A 25,374-nucleotide genomic window follows, 5' to 3' on the forward strand; every position below is an offset into this window, starting at 1 on the left:
TTTTGTCGTCGTATGCTTCCTGTTTTTTTGTTTTTTTTTGTTTCTTTTAAATACAAAAGTGAGTCTGATGCAAGAGCAAAATGACAGTGAGAAACGGGAACGAAACAAACAGGATGTGACTGGATATCTGAGCAAGAGTGCATCCTGGGTCTGGCTCGTGATCAACAAATAGTGGAGAGGGCAGTTTGGACAAGAGCATGAATGAGGTGACAGAAATGTGTTCGACTACCAACCTCTCTGCAGTGGGAGAGGAACAGACTTTTGCACTTCAGCCTCCAGCCAAGTAACTCAAATTAGCTTCCAGGCCTGAGATTTCACTGCTTTGAGGGAGGCAAAAAGAGATCGAGCAGCACCAGTCCCCAAGAGGATACCCACACTCCATCTCATCGTGGATGAAGGTTTTATACATGGTGGCTTGAAAGTCACTCTACCCCTGCTAAATTGTCGCACCTCCCTCCTCCCTCCCTCTCTTCCCCTCCGCCCTCCCCCACCATGGTATGCAGCGACAATGACTCATTGACACTGGAGTCCGCAGGAAGTTAAATGACATGGCAGGCACAAGTTGTTAGCATCGAAGAGCGGTGGGATGCTTGTGTTTGGATGCATGAAAGGGCACACACAGGCCAAACAATTGCTCAAGTGCGGACAGCTTTCGCAGAACGCTTTGGAAAACCTCCACCAAAGCAAACATTGCTGAAGTGGAAAAACGGGCTTTTGAAACAGGAAGTGTGAAGGACAAGAAGTGCAGTGGAAGACCAGTAACAAGAAGAAACGCATGCGCTGCTGTGTTGGAATCAGTTTACCGGTCGTCAAGAAAGAGCCAATGAACTTTGCATACCCTGGACCACTGTGCAAACTCGCATGAAGATCTTCGGTTGAAACCCTGGCGTCCATTTGTGAATGAACAGTGATGTCGACCATGGATCGGCGCTGTGCATCATGCGGTCTTGCTCAACATCTTCCTGACTACCCTGTCTGGAGGAAAAGTGTTGTTTTCGGATGAATGTGCCATCTATCGAAGCTCACCTGCACACCATATGGTGTTTTGGTCGCATTGGAATTGGAGAATCGTCATCCACATGTGATGATATTGGCAGGAATTACCTCAAAACATTCCCCGTATTTTTCGCTTAAAAGTCGATACTTTTTTCCCCCAAAAGCCCAGGCTTCGACCTGTACTCAGAATCGACCTATCTATGGTTTAAGACATTGAATTGCATAAACAAACAATAACGTGGATCTTGTGGATCATAAATAAACAACTCTTGTGGATCATTGGTTAATTTGCTGTGCAACGTCACGTATAGTCTTGTGAGATAACAGATAAGTGGAATTCCATCCGAACCACTCTACAGCCGAACAGCATGATCCAGATCCAGTGAAACCAAAATCCATTAAAAAATTGTAAAATCATGTTTAACACGATGTCCTGCTGCTCTTATACTGTTTGTGTGGTTAGAACAAGGTTTTAAAAACCAGTTGGTGCTCAAAAAGGATGCAGCCTACATTTATCATTTTTATGTCAGAGGTTAAAATGTCACTAATTCAATCACCATTAATATTGTTGCGGTTCTGTGAAACCGTTGCTCCCCGAAGCAGTCACACAACATCTATACTAGTGTGGGTGTGTGTGTGTGTGTGTGTGTGTGTGTGTGTGTGTGTGTGTGTGTGTGTGTGTCTGTCCTCTAACTCCAAACACATGAAACCTAACAGCCTGAAACTTTGCATGTATACTAAGAAAACTCCAAGGAAATGCAAGAATGAAAATTGGGTATTTGGGTTAATTAAAACACCCCTTTTGAACATAATTAACGGCCTTATATAATTATATCCTTCATCAGGCGATCCTCGGCCACCTCACTGTCTGGGCTCTTAAGGTGTATCCTGGGTTACCTTGCTGGGCGACTGAAGCTGTCATGATTTTTTTGCCTGCTCAACCATGCCTGGACTTGGAACAGGCCGCAACAATTTCTTTGTGATAAAGCGCTGAAAATGTTTTTTTTTTCACTTTCCTCACTGATATTGAATGCCTGATCTTCATACCTACGAAGAGTTGAGTTGGTTAGGTGACAAGAAGCCGATTTGATTTTAGTTCAGGTCCGAATCCAGTTCCAGCCTATCAGTGGGGTACAAACCGTAAACTAATAAGCCCTGCCAGAGGATTGCTCTCCACCGAGTGATGTTCCAGTTGAATTGATGTATTTTTCTGGACCGCTTGCACAACACAACTAGAATATGAAAACGATTACTTTTACTGAACATGCTCGTAGATGTCATCAACAAAGTCCGAAACTATTCATGAAGCACGTACAGGGTACAATTCTTGGAAGGCATTTCTGTGCATTCGTACATGACATGTTCACATACAATTTTCGCAATGCTGTACACAAAAGGGTTCCTTTAGGCAGGAACATCAGAAGGCAAATATCGACGTTATGAGCAGTGAAATTGGGTAAATAATAAATTCATACAATGCTTCGATTATATAAACACTATAGTTGAATCGACAACATGAAAAATACTCTTCCATTTTGCCCCGGTTCTTTGTCCATCCCCTTCATCATCCCAATGGATCAAACTTCACACACACAAACGAGGAAAGTATAAAAGAAACTTTATAAATGACCAAAAAGTAGAGACTTTGCCAATTTGGGCTGAGGCACTTTGAAGGCTCTCACACACTTTACAGTTGGCTTCTGCAGAGGGAGTTCATGTTTGATTAGCACTTAGTGTTTCTGTCTTAATGCTCCCCAAAAAAAGATTCCAATTTAAAAAGTGCTTCGGTCAAGTTATGTGGGGATCAATATCAACATCAGTGGAAAATAACGATCAATATCTTTGATGACAATCAGAAATGAGACAGCGGTTCTCCATCCTTGAATGTGCAGAAAATGGGTGAAAGCAGAAGTTGGGAAAATGGGCAGACGAGCCATGAAAGTAGTTGAGTTGTTATGAGAACAAAGGGAAAGCACTCAGGCTTGCAAATTCCCTGCATGAGGACAGCTGAGGCCTCAGCACAGTCTTTGCTAAAGCCGTGATCATCTGAATGTCAAGTTTGGAATCGCCTGATGGTGGCAGCAGTGCAGAGCAGGGAAGTTTGCAAACAAGCAGCAGCTGCTCAACCTTGGAGGGCCAACAGCAGCCTTGACGGCAGACGGTAATCGTTAGTGCATGGGAATTGCCATGGGAGCCAGGCTTGCTTTAGAGGACGATGCTTTGGCTAGCAATGATGCTACACACAGCTGCATGTGCACTGTGTAGTAGTTCCTCATCACCCATGAGTCGAGTCACACGCTGCCTATTTCTCTTAACACAATATGACATGATCTACACTGTCAGATTAAATGGGGAGAAGACAAAATTCCTGATTTTTTTTTGTTGTTGTTGTTGTTGTTGTTGTTGTTTTTAAAAAAAACAGGAATTGTGCAATCGATTCAACAACAACCAAACATTCACAACAGGAGTTTTGTGTGCATTGCAGCTTTCAAACTCACTGGGTAAGATCTTAAGCAAGTGGAAAGAACTGAGCAATAATTAAGTGGTGCAACTGGGATATTGGGTGTTAGCAGTACTCCAGGACAAGCGAATGTTATCAGCACCTTGGCTTTCAGTGTAGACTCTGGTTGTCCTCTTGATAATTGACATGGAAAGTTAGGTTGGCATGGAGCCATGCATGGCACGTTCCTGGCCCACAGAGCACTAACTCTGTTCTAAATCAAGTCAAACAAAGCATTTTAATAAGGTGATTAAGGTCGTTTTTTTTCCATGTGGGGAAGGAGAGAAGTTATAAAAACTGTGCAAATTACAAACTGCTTGCTGATAACTCAAGGTCGTTCTCTTTCATTGTGCACAGCACCTTAAATGTTGGGGCTACTCCAAGCAGATATGTCAACGCTCTTCAGAGAGTGTGTGTGTGTGTGTGTGTGTGTGTGTGTGTGTGTGTGTGTGTGTGTGTGTGTGTGTGTGTGTGTGTGTGTGTGTGTGTGTGTGTGTGTGTGTGTGTGTGTGTGTGTGTGTGTGGTGTTTTGCACCCATAAGAGACTGTATGCAATAGTCACATGGATTTGCAAAATGTAACATCATCAAGAGTTTGAATAACTATCTCTCATCAGTGAGACACAATAAAACGTATGCAATCACAGCTAGACTTCAGCTATAAAAATCTAACTTACAACACCATGATGGCAAGGCTGGCAAACAACTGAAATATCTTTGCTGGCAAAAAGATAGAAGCAGAGTTAAAATAGGATGAAGAAAGAGGGAAAGAAAGAAAAAAAGTGAAGTGAAAAGGAGGAAGAAAGGAAGCAGGATGAAAAGGCAGACATGTCTTACTGAATGTGTTGAGAGATTACTGTGTTGTTGATGTCCAATAGATTAAAAAAAAAAAATTGAAATCCAATCTCCCAAAGCCAAAAGACAAACAGTACCCCAGTTACTTGTGATTAGGCAAATTGTGGTATTCACTGCAGAAGCAGAGAGGCTTGAGGTGTCACAGGAATGATCTTGAACAATACAGAGAAACAAATGCCATCATCTCATGTGTGTCAATGTCATGATTTGTAGATGTACAAACTATTCCTGCATCATATACAATTGCTGAATAAGTATAGTGAATGTATAAAAAGCAAGATACACTCAGACATATCCAGGACTGGTATGTTCAATGGTACATCGGCGACAGCGTCGCTGCACACAACGCAAAGCATCAGCAGGCAACTGGCAACCTTGCACACTCAGCAGCTGAAGTTCAGGACAATGCATAGCAACACTTCGTAGGCCGCTCCCAGTAATGCCACAGCAATCTCGCATACTCAGCCTCTTCAGACCCGAGCATCCCTTGGCTATTGCTTCTACACCCACATCAGTCACAAGTGGGCAGCGACCCACATCCAGACTACGCAGCCGAGAGCAACCTCTGCCCAGAAATTCCAATCCTTGATCTGTAAGGCCCGGAAGGCCACGTGCATTGAGGTAGCGAAGGCCAGGGCAGTGGCGGGCAAGGTATCGAAGTCCAGCATCACTGAGGCGACTACAATGTGCAAGGCTGAGGTAGCGCAAACTTGGGCCCAACCCCAAGGCAACTTCACGCAACCCGATATCAGTTATCACAGGGCAATCACAAAGGCTGAGCTCACGCAGTGCTGGGCAATGTCGAGCCACTGAAGAAAGTCCAGCGTCTGAAAGGTTCGCACAGCGGCGTAAGTAGAGGCGCAAAAGGCCTGGACAGTGCAGTGCAACGGCGAGTAAGCCATCGTCAGAAAGACCAGAACAGCCAGACATGTCAAGATGGCGAATTGAGAGATGGCGACCACGAAGAAGGCAGGCATGGCATGAAGCCTCAGGTGTAAGGCTCACACAGGAGATCTCTGGGCAATCTGTGGGTTGCAATGTAAAAGCCATGTTTAGTAAAGCAATGAAAAGAGGTAACACCATTTTGGAGATCCAGTAGTCTGCAAACGTATTCATGCCCTACCAATAATGACACATTTAGATGAATTACAAATGATGAAGAAACATTTTCTCCAAATAAACTTTTTTATTCATAACTGAAGAGATAAAACTAAACCTTGTTATAGTTGAATGAGGTTACATGTCAGGAATATCTGCAAAAAACATTTACAAATCAAAATTCACTAGTTGTAATAGTATTCAGCCCCATAGGCGTTCAGTCCTTGGTAGAAGCAGTTTTTGCAGCAATGAGGATTTTTGGGTCATCTCAACCAGCTTTGCATGGTGACGTGGTGAAATCGTTGTTGATTCTTCGTGTGAAAATTGCTCTATTTTGGTGAAGTTTGATGGGGATCGGCGATAGACTGCAATCTTCAAGTCTCACCATCAATGTTAAATCAGGTTAATGTCAGGAATTTGACTGGGCCACTCAAGAACATTAATGACTTACGAAATCTAAAGATTTCGTAAGTATATTGATGACTTCCCTCTTCTGTTTGTGTGTTTGTTTGTGTGTTTGTTACTTACGAAATCTAAAGATTTCGTAAGTATATTGATGACTTCCCTCTTCTGTTTGTGTGTTTGTTTGTGTGTTTGTTACTTACGAAATCTAAAGATTTCGTAAGTATATTGATGACTTCCGTTTCTGTTTGTTTGTTTGTTTGTTTGTAGGCACGATAACTCGAGAACGGAAGAAGCTACCAATGTCAAATTACACCACGTGATTCAGGAGGGTGATGGCTTGCGCTGATTAGATTTTGGTCAAAATCGGTCAAAGGTCAAGGTCACAGTGAGGTCAAACATAATTCCGTAAATTCACGTGGAAAAATGGAGTATTTTTGCTTCGCTCGACGTTACGAGTTCGTTTTAACTTCGATTTTAATTTTGTCTTCGGTTTTTGCGATCGCTTAGGATGCTTAAAACTCGGTTGTCGAAATTCTGGTAAAAATCGGATGTTTTGGAGACGTTTTAAGATTGTATAAAAAATATTTCACTCGACGCGTCACGGGTCGTCCCATGATGCGGTGCGCTCGAGCAGACGCATCTTTGAGTCACGTTAAGGTTTTCCGTGTGCGCGCTGACGGTGTTTTCGATCAAGATGGTGTTTAAAAGTCATTTTTTTATCCCAATAAAGGTTATCGTTGCATGCCTGACTCGCTAAGCCATTGGATTATGTAAAGATTGTTGGTGGATGGCCGAATATTACGGTTTTGTGACTTTGATAAAATAATATTAAATAAATGCGTGGCGAAATGGAGATTTTTGCTTCACTCGACGTTACGAGTTCGTTTTAACTTCGATTTTAATTTTGTCTTCGGTTTTTGCGATCGCTTCGGACGCTTAAAACTCAGTTGTCGAAATTCTGGTAAAAATCGGATGTTTTGGAGACATTTGAAGATTGTATAAAAAATATTTCACTCGACGTGTCACGGGTCGTCCCATGATGCAGTGCGCTCGAGCAGACGCGTCGTTGAGTCACGTTAAGGTATAATTGCGTCGAGAAATGGAGATTTTTGCTTCGGTCGACGTTACGATTTTTGATGGTGTGGTACAGAATCATCGTAGAAACTTCTGGTTTGCGTCGCTACCTTCTCCAGAGACAGCTTTTATTAGACGAGGTCAGAGGTCAAGTTGACGATTTCATAAGTACCAGTCTATGACTGCTTGTTACTTATGAAATCTAAAGATTTACTTCTGGTAAATTACGAAATAAAGTAAATTATGAAATAAATTAAGAAATAAAGACTGGTACTCGTAAGTACCAGTCTATGACTGTTTGTTTGTATGTTTGTTTGTTTGTTTGTTTGTAGGCACGATAACTCGAGAACGGAAGAAGCTACCAATGTCAAATTCCACCACGTGATTCATGAGGGTGATGGCTAGTGCTGATTAGATTTTGGTCAAAATGGGTCAAAGGTCAAGGTCACAGTGAGGTCAACTATCCGATTTTTGATGGTTTGGTACAGATAACTCGAGAACGGAAGAAGCTACCAATGTCAAATTACACCACGTGATTCAGGAGGGTGATGGCTAGTGCTGATTAGATTTTGGTCAAAATCGGTCAAAGGTCAAGGTCACAGTGAGGTCAACTATCCGATTTTTGATGGTTTGGTACAGATAACTCGAGAATGGAAGAAGCTACCAATGTCAAATCACACCACGTGATTCAGGAGGGTGATGGCTAGTGCTGATTAGATTTTGGTCAAAATCGGTCAAAGGTCAAGGTCACAGTGAGGTGAAACATCCAAAAAATAACTCGAGAACGGAAGAAACTACCAATGTCAAATCACACCACGTGATTCAGGAGGGTGGTGGCTAGCACTGATTAGATTTTGGTCAAAATCGGTCAAACGTCAAGGTCACGGTGAGGTCAAGTATTCGATTTTTGATGGTTTGGTACAGAATCATCGTAGAAACTTCTGGTTTGCGTCACTACCTTCTCTCGAGACAGCTTTTATTAGACAAGGTCAGAGGTCAAGTTGACGATTTCGTAAGTACCAGTCTGTGACTGCTTGTTTGTTTGTTTGTTTGTGTGTTTGTTTGTTTGTCGGCACGATAACTCGAGAACGGAAGAAGCTACCAATGTCAAATTACACCACGTGATTCAGGAGGGTGATGGCTAGTGCTGATTAGATTTTGATCAAAATCGGTCAAAGGTCAAGGTCACAGTGAGGTCAAATATTCGATTTTTGATGGTTTGGTACAGATAACTCGAGAACGGAAGAAGCTACCAATGTCAATTTACACCACGTGATTCAGGAGGATGATGGCTAGCGCTGCGTAGATTTTGGTCGAAATTGGTCAAAGGTCAAGGTCACAGTGAGGTCAAACATCTAAAAATGATAACTCGAGAACGGAAGAAGCTACCAATGTCAAATTACACCTCGTGATTCAAGAGGGTGGTGGATAACGCTGATTAGATTTTGGTCAAAATCGGTCAAAGGTCAAGGTCACAGTGAGGTCAAACATCCAAAACATTCGATTTTTGATGGGTTTGGTACAGAATCATCGTAGAAACTTCTGGTTTGCGTCGCTATCTTCTCGAGATACAGCTTTTATTAGACAAGGTCAGAGGTCAAGTTGACGATTTCGTAAGTACCACTCTATGACTGCTTGTTTGTTTGTTTGTAGGCACGATAACTCGAGAACAGAAGAGGCTACCAATGTCAAATTACACCATGTGATTCAGGAGGGTGATGGCTAGCGCTGATTAGATTTTGGTCAAAATCGGTCAAAGGTTAAGTTCACAGTGAGGTCAAACATTCCATTTTTGATGGTTTGGTACAGAATCATCGTAGAAACTTCTGGTTTGCTTCGTTCCCTTCTCTCAAGACAGCTTTTATTAGACAAGGTCAGAGGTGAAGTTGACGATTTCGTAAGTACCAGTCTATGACTGCTTGTTTTTTTCTTATTCAGCCACTCCAGTTTGGCTTTAACTTTGTGCTTCGGATCATTGTCCTACGGAAATGTGAATCTCTAACCCAGTTTCAGATTCATGGCCGACTCAAGCAGGTTTTCCTTAAGGATTCTCCTGCACTTTGCACCATTCATTGTTCCTTCCATTCTGACAAGCTTGCCAGTCCCTGCTGATGAAAATCAGCTCATAACATCATGCTGCTACCACTATGGTTGACAGCATGGATGGTGTTGACTGGGTGATGTGTCATGTGGGATATGCGCTAGACATAATACCTTGAATTTAGACAAAAAAGTCAATTTTTGTCTTGTCTGACCACCAAACCTTTCTCCACATGCCTGCAGTGTCATTAAGATGCTTTTTCATAAATTCCGTATGGGCTTTAGGATACGTCTTTTTCAGTAATGGCTTCTTTCTTGCCACCTGTCCAGAGGACAGCTTTCTGAAGGGAACAGGATGTTGTTGCTTGAATAACACTAACCCCCATCTCAAACATGGAGCCTTGCAGATCTTTCAAAGTCATTGTTGAATTTAAAGTGACATCCTGAACCAGTTTCCTGCTTGCCTGGGTGCTGAGTTTGGGTGGGCGACCTGATCTGGGTAGAGTCTGGGTGGTGTGATATGTCTTCTACTTCTTAATGATGGATTCACCATACTCAGAGATAATGAGTGACTTTGAAATTTCCTTATAACCCTCTCCTGAACGGTGCTTCTCCACCACTTTATGTCTGACTTCTTTGGAAAGCTCCTTGGTCTTCATATTTGCCTTGTTGGTTGGAGTTTAATTTTTATGTTAAACCACTGATTACATACAGGTGAAACCTATGACACTTGTTTTGTAACCTTTCAAACAAATAATTTGCTCCTGAAGTGATTTTGGGTGAATCGTGGAAAGGGTTTGAATATCTATGCAAATGCGAATCATCTGATTTTCTCTGTTAATCAAACGTATTCACATTTTATCTGCATTTTCTGGCTTTGACACTTTGCAGTAGTTTATGAAGACTCTATATATTAAGTTTGATTTGAAAGCATCATGAAATAAGTTCAGGTGGCATCAAAATGTTAAAACTTTGGAGGGGGGGTTGAATACTTTTGCAGGCCACTGTAAGTGGTGTGAAATTGCGGTTCAGAGATTTTTCCAGGTGTTGTTTGAATCTTTTTCCCCTCATTACAAGGTTACAAGGACTGTAACCCTAACACTAACTTCCCCCTGATTAAAGCTAAGTTTTTCAACCTGGATTTCTTGTGATTTTCTGCTATATCTTTGTTCCTGTGTTGCTGTTTGTGTTTCCATCCAATTTTCCATGTTAAATCGTACCTTGTTGTGCTCTATTTGTCTAATTTATTTTTATGGTGTTCAATGCCTACTCCTCGGATAGCTAATGTGAAAACCGTGTTTCCCCTTTGTTGCTGTATTCCTCGTTTTGCTTCTTTCTTGACAAATATTACACTTTCTACCTCTTCAATGTTATCCTATTTCCCTCCTCATTTCTAAAAAAATTAAAACAATCAAAATTTTTTTTGCACTTCGTAACAATCTCATTCTGCTAGACTTTCCTGCTACCTGTACTTCCTGTACTCCATTCCCCCCTCCATTTTCTTGCTGTCTCCAAAATGAATCTTTATTGAATACAAATGCTTCTTCCTTCCTTCTTCCATAAGGACGAGATATTTGTAAGTTGACAAAATTTACTTCTTCCTTTGAAAGCATTTTCAAATGCTTCTCTTTCCGAACTTCTCCATCAGGAATACCCCATGTGTTCTACTTCCTCACCGCAATCTAATCTTCCACTTATTCTTCACAAAGAATTGGGAATTTGGAATCAGCATCCCTCCACTTAATAGCCCCTCTTTCAGCACCCCCTTCACCCCACTCTCTCAATGCTTCCCCCTCACCCAACCCCTTCAAAGCTTCCCCCTCACCCCATACCCTCAATCAGGTCAAGTACGGTCTGGGAGTATGTGACGGAGCAGCGCATCACTGCGTCCACTTTCCGTCCGTTCTCCAGGGGCCTCCGTTTGGCCATCCTCGAGGCAGATGCCTGGCCCATCCCCATCTCCTTGAGATGATTCCGATCAACCTGCCGCAACCAAAAGGCCCGTGGTTGGCCCATTGGCCTCCTCCACTCACGAGAGTCCCTCGCTGAGAGAATCTGGTGGAGCAGGATCAATGTCAGGAAAACGATCCACATGTCCATACAGCCTCAGCTGATGCTAACGGACTATGCAAGTAACAAACCTCATTTTGAGTCTCTCTCAGCAACCGTTCGTTTCACACAAGGTCCAATCAGCGATAGCCAAGGATTCTCCGAAGAGACCTGGTACCAAAGGAATTAAGTTTCCATCTCAGATTCCTGGTCAGAGTCCAAGTCTCACATCCATACAGCAAGACTGGAAGCACCAAGGACCTGAAGATTCGGACTTTTGTCCTCCCACACAGGTACCGGCAGAACCACACTCCATGATTAAGTGAATCCATGACTCCCCAGGCCTGACCCAGACATCTATTTACCTCTGGCTCAGCCAGCAGAGACAGGAATATCACTGCCAAGGTAATTAAATCACCCCATGACCTCAACATCCTCGCCACCAACAGGTACAGGCAAGATAGCTGCATCCAATATGTCATTGAAAGCCTGGATCTTCGTTTTGACCCAGGAAACCAATAATCCCAGTGGCTCTGACTCCTCATTCAGCACCTCTAGGGCCCCCAAAAGGATATCCAGAGTCTCTAGAAAGATGACTGCATTGTCTGCAAAATAAAGGTCAGAGATGTTGACATTCTCAAACGATGCTCCACAGCTTGATCTCTCTGACATTCTACCCAGAATCCAGTCCAAGTGCAGAAAATTGTGGGTGCCAGTACACCCCTGACGAATACAAGCAACAACTGGAAATAAGTCAGACATGGAATCACCACATCTCACAGCATTCTCAGGACCAGAGTACAGTTCAGACATCAGATTGATCAGTTTTTGTGGCACCCAAAGAAGATCAAGATTCCTCCAGAGGGCATCCCAATTCACTGAATTGAACATTTGGAGAGATCATCATAGTGTGCAAGAAGCCCCTGTCAAAACTCTCGTCTGCATTGGTGAAGACCTGATGAGTAAGGATACGGTTAATCGTTGACCTCTTTCATGTAAAGCCTGACTGCTCTGGGCACTGCTGCTCAAGCAGATGGTGGCAAAAGAATTATCCAAGCAAAGACCTTGCCTGGCATTGAGAGCATCGCCATTCCTCGGTAGTTGTTGCAGTCATGGCGATCATCTTTCCCTTTCCAGAGAGGGACAAAAAGGACCCTCTTCCAGTCATTTGGGATGATACCTGTGTTTCAGGCAGAGTACAAAACTGCATGCAATGGCACGAGTACAGCATTTCCACCAGTCTTGAGAAGTTCAGCATGGATGCCACAGATCCCAGGAGCATCACACAATTTCAGCCGGTTCATTGCAGCCTGTGTTTCTACAAATGAAGGTGGATCACAGTTGATTGGAGGGTCAGCAACAGGGAAAGTAACACCCCTGACATCTAATTCAGCAGCTCATGGGTCAGCCTGGTACAGCCATTCAAAGTAAATGGCCCAGCGGGCTTTCACTTTGGAATCCTCTGTCAAGAGCCCAGCACCCTCCACTCTAACTGCAGTACACCGAGGGATGGGCTTGGAGGAATGCAATGCGTGAATTCCCCTGTAAGCAGGAGGAGAATCACTTGTTCACAGGTGATGCTCTACCCCCTCACAGATTCCTCTTACATAGGCCTCTTTGTCCACCCTCAGCGCACACACAGTTTTCCGCCTCAACTCCCTGAACAGCTCAGCTCTGCCATTAAGCCTGGCCCTGTGACTCTGGTCAAAGGTATCCAGTGTCCTGTGAGAGACAAATTTCCTCTTCACCGTATGGTGAGTTCCAAGACATCCACCGGCAACATCAACAATGGTGGTCATGAAAGCACTCTACAACTCTTCAGGATTCCCCAAAGCACCCAGACTCCACAAATCCCCTCAATCCTTTGACATCAACCCACCACTTAAAACCTCCTCCTCACCCTACCCTCACAAAGCCTCCAACTCACCCTGGAATCCTGCACCCTACTAACGCCTCCTCTCCTGTCGCTAACTTTGTGAACCTCAAATATCTGAGGTTTCTATTCCAACTTGAAAGATCTCTCAATCCTCTGTTTAACAGAACCCCTTTTCTAATTTGCCATCCCTGATTTATTAGTGTCTCTCCCAGGTTATTATCTCCTCTGGTTTTATGGTCCTCTACGCTGCCCCAGTGGTGGAGTTGCACTTTACATTAATAACTCAATTTCCCACTGACCTTGTCCTGATCTTTCACCTTCTAACCCCCAAAAGTACCCAAGAGTACAAGGCATCAGCGCACGTGTCCCAAAAACCTCTTATGCTACTCTTGCCCATCCTCTTTCTTCTCTTTTCACCCTATCATTTGCTCGAGGTCATCTTCCATCTGCTTGAAAATCTGCCAACATCATTGCATTGCATTAAAAAGAGAGGACCAATAATCCAGAAACTCACCTGGCTGGTTGCCAAAAAGTGTAGTGATAGATAGATGGGGTAAAAATAAGAGCTGGATTTATCACAGACATTTTAGGTCAGGTATTATTGACATGTTCATTGCAGTGCAACTCCCTGCTATCTTATGACCCTTAGTTTTGGAGATATTTCTCACTTCCAGTAGGATGATGTCACTTCCTGTTGTGTCAACATTATCCCTACTTGATAAGGAGCAACTCTCACTTTCTGTATTATAATGTCACTGGTGGCCACATTGTATTTCTGATCAGCTTCTTTGAATCAAACATTCCCAGAAGTAATTCATCATATATTTTAAGTTTTGCATTGATTGGTTGGTTAAGCAGTTTCAGAGAAGAATATTTTTTAAGGTTTTTTTTTTTTAATGATCCAATTTGGCTATAATACCATCTGACTGATGATGTCATTTTATTGTCAACAATCAATATTTCCTTTAGGTGGTTAATCACAAATTTAAAGTTTCACATTTATCTGATAAGCAGTTTGCGAGAAGGATGGCAGACAGACTTACTGATAGACGGATGACTCGCCATCTCATGGTGCAAAAAAAGAAAAGGTGCAAAAATGGATCCTTAACTGCAGACCTATGAGCTTGCCTCCAATCATCAGCAAGATCATGGAATCTGTCATCGCAGTTGATAAGAAACCCTTCCTTTACTCCAATGACCTAATCTCATATCATCAATTCGGATTCAGACCAAGTCACAGCACTTTGGAACTACTCCTTCTACTCACCCAACAATGGGTGGAGGCCCTCATTGGCAGACATGAGTTCAGTGCCGTCTCTCTGGACATATCTCGTGCTTTTGATACAGTCTGGCATTTTGCCTTGCTCTCCAAACTGTCTGCCTATGGCACCAAGGCCAACTCCACACATGGCTTCCTGACTTCCTCCACTCTCGTAGCCAATGTTTGACTCTCAATGGAATCCTTTCATCTCCTCTCCCTGTTGGCTGGAGTGCCCTAAGGCTCAGTCCTATTCCTAATCTTCATCAACGATATCTCTGACTTTCTGGAAAATCCTCTTTGTCTATTTTCTGATGATTCCACCCTCTGCCGTGACATCCTCATCCTTCAGGCAGGCTGCAGTCTCTTCCCTCTCTTCAAATCTTGACAAAATCACCAGCTGGTCAAACACTTGGAATATGTATCTTAATCCTGACAAACCTCATACTCCACTCTTTCTCTCTGAAAGGACAGTCTGGCAAACCCTCCCATATACTTTCTGAACAATCCTCTTGAGCAATTTCAGTCACTAAAACTCCTGGGTTTCACGAGCCGACTGGGCATGCTTTGTCATACAAAGTCCTTCCTTGGCAAACCTGAACTATCCACCACAGCTTGATCTCCCCTCTGGTCTGGCACCCCCATCTCACACTTTGCTCAGCTTGATGCCACGGAAAACAAGGTCCTCAAGATTATTGGAATCTCCTGCAATGAAGTTGAGTCTACGGGGCTGTCACTTTCCCATCGCAGACAGGTCAGAGTTCTCTCTATCTTCTTCTGCATCCTTTCTGTCTTGCACTCCCTGCTCTTTCCATGCTTTGTCTCCCCCAGGTTTCTGCAGGTGCATGTAGTCTACCATCAAACCCCTTCTGGTGAAATCCCAAAATCCTGAATCACTGCTTTTGCTTACCTGCACTCATTTGTTCCTTTTTTTCCCCCACCTGTGGAATCAACTTCCTCATTTTCTTTAATTTCATAGTTCCCTCCATGTTTTCAAAATAGTTGTGGACCACAATCTCAGGTCATCCCCGATCTGAAACCATGATCTTTTCTACCCCCGTTAACACCCCACCCAAATCCCCAAGACCACCTCCATCAAAATTTCGAGTTTTTCCTCACTGAGAGTTTGCTTCCAGAGTACATATACCCATCTTGTCCACCACATGCATCCTTCCCTACCCTTTATTCCTCCCACACCCATTGTTTGTCCAAGTCTCATCATGTTCTGTCCTTCATCTCTGCTGGGTGGTAGTTCCCTCCTCTCTCTCTCTCTCTCTCTCTCTCTCTCTCTCTCTCTCTCTCTCTCTCTCTCTCTCTCTCTCTCTCTCTCTCTCTCTCACTCTCTCTCTCTCTCTCTCTCTCTGCTGGTTCCTTTTGTTCTGTGTTGTAGCTCTTCGATGAGGCTCTACTCTGTATACCAAAAAAAGTTGTAATCCATTCACAAGGAAACATTTGTCCACCTCAAAAACTTACTACAGACTTAAACTCACCAGAAACATCAAGGTGCTCAAGGTTTGGGCAGCATGTCACGACTTCAAGCAGGCCTTGGTTGGTTATGCGTGTACAACCACCAAGTTCAAGATGTCGCAGCTCAGGGCAACGTTGAGCCACAGCAAGCAAACCTGCATCACTGGGCCCAGGTGCCCCGCTCAACAGAAGTTCTTCAAGTGCCAGACACACCGAAGGTGTTTCACGGCATAACCGTTCTGTTATAGCCATCAGCGCCCAGTCTACATCCAGTTCTGGACTGGAGTACATACTTGAAATTAGGCATCAAACAACACAACACAGCAACCTCCTTGCTATCATAAATAGTATTTAACAGGTAATTAATATACTGGATTTAGGCACAGAAAGTCATTTGGCCCATCAAAGCCATTTCATATGCAATGCCCCTCAATTCCACCAAATACATTTATTAATTCCTTCATATACCAAATGCCTGGTGTTGGCTTAATGGTTAGGGTGGTGGGATTGGGGTCCTAGGATCCTGAGTTCAAATCCGAGGTCGGCAAAATGAGTGCCAGCTTGCTGGTATCCTGTGTCGTAGTGGCGACCCGTCCAGGATTGTGCCCGATAACCAAGGAGACTGCTTAAGCAGCACCAACACTCTGCACAGAGTATGGTCCCGATGGATGGATGGATGCTTTATTCAAATTGTCGGTTCTGCAGAAGCACTTTCTTTTGGTCGGGTTACAATCTTGGAGGGGTCACCACTCCAACACAGGATACTCGACTGACGTTGCATGAATTTGGAAATGTGTTCAGGATGCCAACGACATCTCTCTTACTCTTCATGAAGGATACCCTGGTCAATTTGTTTACAGTGCAGAAGCAGTTGACTTGTCAGAAACCATGCTCGAAGATAGCAAGCAGTGCAACCTCATGCCAAGGAACAACAAATAAGCCTCCCCCCAAGGTTTTCATGACTTTTAATGTCACAGTTTGGTTGTCCTTTCTGCTAGCATGAGTTGGTGGATCTTAAAGATCCCACAGTGTCCCTTGCAAAGCATCGGTGAGTTATTAAGGTCATCCTGAACAAATTACAAATTCCTTCCTGGACTGTGGATAGTAAGTGATCTGGTGTTCTTGTAGGTTTCTTGACAGCAGGTTGCACTGCTTGCTTTTACTTGTATCTTAAGGTTCATGAAGAAGTACACACGTATATCATGAGGAACATATTTTTAACACTCACCCAAGGTACACCCGGCGCCAGAGGTTTGGGTCCCAGGCCAGCTGGTACCAGCGATGACAGACTCGGGCACAGCGGCAAAGGCTGTCAGTTGGCAAGAATGAGAAAATGTGGAGAAGTATTGCATCAGGCCAGTGAGTGCTGCTGTCTTGTCCCAAGACGTTATTATCAGAATTTGAGCAAGCAGGAATGTTGTGTGATGACAAGTCTGTTTTGGCCTGGCCAGCAGTAGGTCGAGGGCAGTTTGCGAACAGCGGCATGGCAGGAATGGGACGAGATGTCACAGTTCGAGGTGTTTTTGGGCCATAATCTTGATGTGAAGTTGGCGGATGACTTGAGTTCATGCATGGATTTACAGCCTGATGACAACTGCAAGGATTGCCTCTAGTGCCTGGCATTGGCTGCGTGTAGTGAAACTGGTGATCATGATGATTTTCTGGATAAAACACTCTGCATTCATGCGGCTGAATTCCAGAATGTTTCTGTGTCTGGCCATGTATTTGTGGTGTGGTCATGATAGGTCCTGCATGAATCAATGGAAATGGATATTGTTCAGAGCAGAAATGGGGTGACGAACTCTGGTAATGGCAGGGCTGTGGTAGGGGTAGCCTTTGTGTGCATGACAGTGGAGACTGCTGTTTCTGCCCATTAAAAGAATATGGTGATAAAGGTTCCTGATAGTTTGGCACTCGATCAGAATTGTTTTTGCAAATTTTACTCTCATTGGTCTGCAATGGACCTGGAGATAAGGGTCGGCGTATGTCAAGAGGAGAAGGAGAACAGAAGTGGTGTGGATATGAAGGTGGGGGTGACAAAGGCCGTTGATAGTTAGTAACATAGGCGGAGAATGGTTGATGCTTCTCTGAAAGTGGAGAGCAAGGCTGAGAGTGGTCAACAGTCGTTGGGGACATCATCCGGTGGTGCCCGACAGGTGGAGGGGATAGTGACCTCTGGCCATTAGTTTGTAGTGAAGACAAAGGCCTTTGTGGAGTGCCTCTTTGAATATGAGATGAAGTCGTTCTTTGATGTGGGGACAAAGGCCTAAGAATATCTTTTGACCGAGGGTGGTCACAAGTTACTGGTGACAAAGGCCTTTGAATATCACAAGGAGTTGGAGACATTGGTCGATTAACACGAGACAACAGGGTGGGCCTGTTTTGGCTCACAGTAGGAAGCACTGTTCTTTGGATATTGCTGGGAATTGGAGACAAAGGCCGCCTTGGGTCAACAGGCTGAGGGAACTGAGGCCTGACTCCACATAACGATGGTGGTGGCTCCAGTAAATGCTGGTGGTTGGAATATTCAGAAACCTGTGGGTTGCCACAATGGTGGATTTGTGATCTGAAGTGCTGTACTGGAGTCTTTCTGTCAGAAGACAGTTGGCCTTGCCTGGGAAGACCACAAGCTAAATTTGTATTTGGACGCTCCTGGGATGAGTCAGAGCTCTGACGATTCAGAGAGTCAGTTGATGCTTGTAGGCCTGCTACTGGGAGATGGTTTGATGCCAAGGCTAGGCCTCGCCTCTTGTGGTGTGTGTGAGTGGTGGAACGTGTTTCTTGAAGCGGTGCTGAGCGCCGACCAGATGCTTGCTGGTTTATGTTTAAAGATGGAACTGGTGTCTGTGACTTGCAACAGTGGTTGTGGATTAATTGTGGGGAGAGGGGCCTGGATTTTCCGAGATGAGTTTGTAGTAAAGTCAAATCCTGTGTGGGGGTTTGGCTTGGCAACAAGGACTGTGGTGATAGTGGGCGTTCCTGCTTTATGCATGCATGCTGAAAACCAATCGGCAGTGGCGACAAAGGTCTACTCATATGATCTTTTGATAATCCCCCAGACTTGTGGGACCTTGAATGTGGCCTGAAGCAGGTACGCTGGACCTCACGATGAAGGTTGGTATCCTTCGAAGTTGAATCGCTTGCGGAAAGGTCCCTTGAAATGGGTTGAGATTTCTGACCAACGTGGGGGATATGACCGGGAGGACTCCTGCCACTCATGGCTGTTGGGGAAGCAACAATGAGTAGGTCATGGTCTTTAATCTCCGAGCAGGGCATTGTGCCATCTTGAGAGCTAACACCGGAATCTGTGAAGAAAGAGACCAATAAAATGTGTTGGTAATTGACTGCCATGTGTGTAAAATCAAATTAACAGGAAATAAAGTAATAAAAATGTTGTTTACATTAGAGGGCATTACATTGTAAACATTGTTTACATGTTTACAAGAGCAGGTTATGTTAGTATTAGTAATCGTTTTATTTATTCTCTGCCAATTGAAGTCAATGCTTTCTATAGTTATTTAAAATATACATCATGGCTGCTTGTTAATCACAGACTAGTCAATTTCTGGTGTATTTCACCTGCTTCTACAAGCCTTAAACGATGAGAAAGACTTGCTTGCATCTCCACGGCTTCATTCCAGTTACACACACTGAACTCTGTATGGGAAGCACATTCCACGGTCTTGCTTCTGCATAAAGAATACAAGGACTGCTGCTTTGGTTGTGGCGTTATACAAATCAATCTTGTGATGTTGACTTGGTTGATGATGAACACTGCACAATGCCAAAATCATTTTGAAATTTCATTTGTGGTGTAAACCTAATTGATTTGTTCAGCACACAGCACGTGGCAGCAAGTAGCATCATTTGCTGAGGATGCAGCTGTGCTTCTGATGCAGTGCCCCCTGTAGGTTAGAGCAGGGATTTGTAATTTGTTCATGATACCAGTGATAGCTCATCCACTCTTCGTGAACGAAACTGTGGGATCCTTAACATCCACCAACTAATACCGTCAGCCACATCCATCCGAGGGACAGCACATACATTGATGAATCGCCCTGCATAGAAACACCAGGACGAGAGTTTATAGCTGGATCGGGAATCGAACTCAAGCGAGACAGTTCAGAGGTGAGTGCATGTACATCTCAGCCATCCTGCCAACCTACCGAAATGGCTCTTCAGGCTCAAAATTATTCAAAGAACGCTTCATTTTTAATGTACGATTATAAAGTGAATGGCATAACTATAGGAATCAAAGGTTTATATTGATGACGTTTCTATAGTCCAAGAGTAATCCTCTTGAGTCGAATGAAAAGTTGGCAACCGTTGTGAAACATACAAAATATGAAAAGATTGTTACATTATAAAAAGGATTTGTTACAAAGAAGTTTAAAAAGTAATTATTCTCAGAGCCAAGCTTGAGCATAATGTGGGGGCCTGTGTCAAGCCCTAAAATCAGGGCCTGCGTTGGAGCCTCCCATCGGGGTCGACCGTTGGGTCTGCGTCGGGGCCTACTGCCTGGGCTTGCATTGGGGCCCAAAGTCGGGGCTTACCGTTGGGGATTACCGCCGAGGCCTGCCTTGGAGCCCACCATCATGGACTAATGGCGGGGCCTACATTCGGGGACCACGTCGGGGACAACTGTCGGGGCCTACCCTCAGGGTCCATGTCGGGGCCTACCATTGGGGCTTACCATCGGGGCATGCGTCAGGGCCTTCCATCGAGGTCTACCGTCAGGGCCTACCATTGGGGCCTGCATCAGAGCCTACCATCGGGGCCTACCGTCAGGGCTTTGCATCATGGCCTCCCATCGGAGCCTGCATCAAGGCTTACCATCGGGGCCTACTGTCAGGGCCCACCTTCAGGGCCTACATCATGGCCTACCGTTGGGGCCTGTGTCTGGGCCTATCATCCGGGCCTATCATCGGGGCCTGTGTTGGGGTCTACTGTCGGGGCCTACCGTTGGGGCCTGCATTGGTGCCTATCATCAGGGCCTGCGTCGGGGTCTATCATCGGCCCTGCATCGGGGCCTGCATCGAGGACTACCAGCGGGGCCTACCGTTGGGGCCTGCATCGGGGCCTACCTTTGGGGCCTGCATCGGGGCCTACCGTTGGGGCCTGTATCGGGGCCTACGGTTGTGGTCTGTGTCAGGGTATGCGTCTGGGCCTACTTCGTGGCCTACCATCGGGGCCGGCATCAGGGAACACCGTCAGGGCCTAGCATCGGGGCCTGCGTCAGGGCCTAGCATCGGGACCTGCTTCGGGGCCTTGTGTCAGGGCCTGCATCGTGGCTTAAGGCCCTGTCACACCTTGACGATTTAGCCAGCGTATGCCTGATGTATGCAAAATTTGGCTAAAACGCTGGCACACATCGAATACGTTATGGGTAAGTTTGTATACGTTAAGAGTACGCTGGCATATGTCATAGTACGCTGGCTTTTTTTCGTAATACGCTGGCATACGTCTTTGTACACTGGCATAAGTCGTAGTACGCCGAGGTGTTAGACAAATTTTCCATGCTTGAAATTTTTCGACGTATGCCAACGTATGACTCACACATTCTGCATAATGCTGGCCATAAGTTGTAGGTACGTTACGCGATCGTTGACACACGTTACTTGTAAGTTACTCATAAGTCGAAACACGTCGAGGTAATGTTTAGCGTACCCGAAACTTATTTATAACCTATGAGTTACGTGTTGTAGGCACGTTACGCGATCGTTGACACACGTCGACACACGTTACTTGTACGTTACTCATAAGTAGAAACACGTCGACACACGTTACTTGTACGTTACTCATAAGTAGAAACACGTCGACGTAATGGTTAGCGTCAGTGTTCCAGACTCCCTGGTTTTTTTTTCGATATGACGGTGATGTTGACACTTCAATTTCTAGTGCGGTTATGATATAATATAATTAATGGGCTGCCGCTCAACGATTTAAATCGTAACCGCACTAGAAATCGAAGTGTCAACATCACCGTCATACCGAAAAAAAACCCCAAAAAAAACAGGGAGTCTGGAACACTGATGCTAACCATTACGTCGACGTGTTTCGACTTATGAGAAACGTACAAGTAACGTGTTTCGACGTGTGTCAACGATCACGTAACGTGCCTACAACTTATGCCAGCATATGCGGAACGTGTGTCATATGCCGAGCACGTCGAGAAATTTTCAACATGCTGAAAATTTCTCGACGTACTCGGCGTATGACGACGTATGCCAGCGTACTACGATGTCTGCCAGCATGCTCTTAACATATACAAAACTTACCCATCACGTATTCGACGTGTGCCAGCTTGGTTCGGCAAATTTTTCATACACTGGCTAAAACGTCAAGGTGTGACAGCGGCTTGACACTTCGATGTCTAGTGCAGTTATGATTTGAATCGTCGAGCCGCAGCCTATGAATAGCCTACTCCACGTGATCGTCGGCGATACGCTGCCGCGCTATGCATAAGTTAAACTAGCATTGGGCATAGGTTGTGAACGCCGACAACACGCTCAGCATTCGTTGGTATAAGTTATCTATATGTGATTGAAACGTTCTGTGTATGTTACTCATACGTTATGCATACGTCCAACACGTTATTATATGCCCAAAACTTTTTTTAAAAACATCAATAGTTCAGCGTATGCCAGCGTTTTACATACATTTTGATACTTTGCCATACGCTGGCTAAAACGTCAAGGTGTGACGGCCCCTTTAGCATCGTGGAGGGCTGAACTGAATGCTGTGCTTGCTTGAACTCTTGCTGCAGCTTTTACAGTTTGGATCCCTGATCTTGCCTTGAGTTTGGTACTGGAGGGAACACTGCTGCTCACATACACAATGTCTGGGTCTCTTCTCTTCTGACATTTTTAGGATCATCGGATTACAGGTCCTCTCTTGGGACTGGCCAAATTCCAAAGGGGTTCCTTCCAGTCGCCACTTTATTTTACCATCCAGCTCCCTGGCTGCCTTTTCCTTCACCCTCGTGCTGGCTGAATCGGGTTCCTTCCCTTTTTTTTCTTTCTTCTTTATTTCCTGCTTCAATATGTATATGTATCTATTTCTGATGGTTGCAATCCCCTAAATTAAAAGCGGGTTGATAGTATGTTGGCTTCGTGTACTGCAGGCCGGAACAAATTGGGGGCTCATCCGGGATCTGAATTGTATGATACCTGTTATGGATTTTCATTGTTGTTTTTTCTTCATTGGTAAGATACTTTGACCTTTTATGGTGCTGTTACCTACTATATTTACTGCAGTTGTACACCATGGCTGAGGGGATGGATCTTAATGTGAAGGAATTTGTGGTGAGAAAGGGGCTATCAGTGCAAGATGTAGAACTGTTATGAAAGGTAGAGTTACGAGCTGTAGCTGATTATCTTGTGGATAGTATGACATCTGGTACGAAAAAGTCAGAGATTGCTTCGATTATTGTCTGTCGTGTGTGTTTTGAACCGTGCATAAACTTGAGGGGTTAAACCTTGGAATTATCCAGGATAGAATCTGAAGAAAGACTGCTCAGGTTAAAGTTAGAAGACAAAGAAAAGGAAAGAGTTTGAGTTTAAAAAAAATTAGAACTGGAAATTCATTTGGAACGACAGATCTGACCTGTTTCTGATTCCCCCTGTTCCTTTGATGTGGCTCAGAACATTAGGCTTGTTCCCACATTTAATGAGGAGGAAGTGAAATGTTTTTTTTGTCTTTCAAAAAGATAGTCAAATGTCTTCAGTGTCCAGTACAATACTGGACCCTGCGACGACAAAGTGTGTTCATAGGGAGAGCCTAGGAAGTGTAGTCAGCTCTGTCGGATGATCAGTCGGAAAATGAGGTCATAAAAAGAGCTGTTGTCAGCCTATGAGCAAGTTCTGGAAGCATCTAGGCAGAAGTTCCAAACCTTAAAAAGACAGGCTGGGCAGACATTTGTGGAATTTGCGAGGGAGAAGGAAATGAGTTTTGATCGGTCGTCTCATTCTCTACAAGTGTATCAGAACTATGGTAATCTAAAGGAGGTTATCCTGATGGAAGAGGTTAAGAACAGTATCCCCTTGGACATTAAGACACACATTACAGATCATAAGGTTGGTGAGTTGAAAAGAGCTGCCGTTAGTGCCAATGATAATGAACTTGCCCATAAGTTAAGCGTTGATCTTCCTCGTTATGGTACGACATGGGATAACAAGAAGGAGGTTAGTGAGGACCAGTCAGAGGAGGAGTGGAAAGACCATAGGGGTCCATCGGTGCAGCCTCTCTGGGTAGACGGTTTGAGTGGTCGAATAAGGCATCTCGCAGCAGAACCATCCAAACGTGTTATTACTGTAATCAGAGGGTACATCTGATCTAATTGTTGGAAAATGCAACGTGAGGGAGACTCCGAATTAGCTCATGTACCTGAGGATAAACAAGCTGATGTAATTGCTTTAATTAGGGAGTGTGCCCATCTATGTTCAGATATGCCATGATGAGGTAGGGAATGCTCGACTAATCAAACAACACCCGTAACGGCTTAATCCTGACGAGTTAGCTAAGGTTCGTGAAGAGGTAGGATATATGCTACAGCATGACATCATCGAACCCAGTCAGAGCAGCTGGAGTTCCCCCATTGTACTTGTATCAAAACCCAATGGTTGTGCAAGATTCCATATAGACTATCGGAAGGTGAATGCGGTAACCTGCACCAATTCTTATCATATCCCGAGAATCAAAGATTGCATTGACAGAGTGGTAGGTAAAGCTTCTTATGTGAGTAAAATAGACTTGCTTAAAGGTTATTGGCAAGTAACTCTGACTGACCAGGCAAAATAAGTTTGGGCCTTTTTGACTCCAGATGGCTTATATCAGTGTAAGGTAATGCCTTTTGAGATGAAAAATGCACTTGCTACCTTCAAAGGTTAATGAACCAGGTTACTATGAGTTTGCAGAATTGTGTAGCTTACGTGGATGATGTCTTACTGTGTAGTGATGCATGGCAAGACCATTTGAGACATCTCCGAGAACTATGTTGGACTTACCGATGCCACACTTGTTGTAAACCTCAAGAAAAGTGAATTTGCCAAAGCGAGGGTTACCTACCTAGGTCATGTTGTTGGTCAGGATCAAGAATCACCTCGACAGGGAAAGACCCAAGTGATTGCTGATTTTTTTTTCCTGTCCCCACCAATAAGTGAGAATTGCTTCAGTATCTCTATGTCTGTGTTCTACAGGAAATTCTCTGTGAATTACAGCTCGCTCGTGTTACCCCTAACCAAATGTTTGAAGAAAAATGCAAAGGCTTTTTATAAATGTCTGGGATATGGTTGAGGATGTGTCCAACCCCATGTTTCTGGCCCTCCGTTGGAATTGGTCCAAATAGGGGGCTGAATGATTTGGTCTCGATTTTTGTGTCCATGTGTGCATGCGTGTGTGTGTGTGTGTGTGTGTGTGTCCGCCGCCATATCTCAGACATGTATGGACCAATTATATTTGTACTTGGCACAATGACAACACATGATAGTGCATATATGCACATCATTTTGTTTCTTGATGCGTTCAATGATGGCCGACTGGCAGCTATTTTAGTTATAACCCCCCTCCCCCCCCCACAAAAAACCCCGGTGCTGAACACATCCTCAACCATTTCTCGGACATGTATTTACCGATGTTGTTCAAACTTGGCACCCAGAAGAGGAATGATGGCTTACATGAGCACGTCTTTTTTTTTTTCGAGATTGGATCCAAGATTGTTGACTAGCGGCCATTTTAGTTGTAAAAAAAAAAAAAAATA

General features: G+C 44.3%; 1 protein-coding gene across 1 annotated transcript in view; it reads right to left on the minus strand.

Annotated features, from left to right (window-relative positions):
• Positions 1-2,234: 2,234 nt before the first annotated feature.
• LOC147028853 (uncharacterized) overlaps positions 2,235-25,374 on the minus strand; it is a 264,995-nt gene continuing 241,855 nt past the window's right edge. Inside the window, exons 3-5 of the mRNA XM_085876568.1 lie at positions 16,846-18,922; positions 15,641-15,897; positions 2,235-5,375 (exon numbers count right to left, since the gene is read on the minus strand). Of these exons, the coding sequence (XP_085732694.1) occupies positions 4,636-5,375; positions 15,641-15,897; positions 16,846-18,922 (3,074 nt within the window). The 3' untranslated portion in view covers positions 2,235-4,635. The remainder of the gene's footprint in view (positions 5,376-15,640; positions 15,898-16,845; positions 18,923-25,374) is intronic.

This window comes from Eptatretus burgeri, chromosome 4 (assembly GCF_056783735.1).
Source record: "Eptatretus burgeri isolate ZD-2024b chromosome 4, Ebu_testis_v1, whole genome shotgun sequence".
NCBI lineage: Eukaryota > Metazoa > Chordata > Myxini > Myxiniformes > Myxinidae > Eptatretus > Eptatretus burgeri.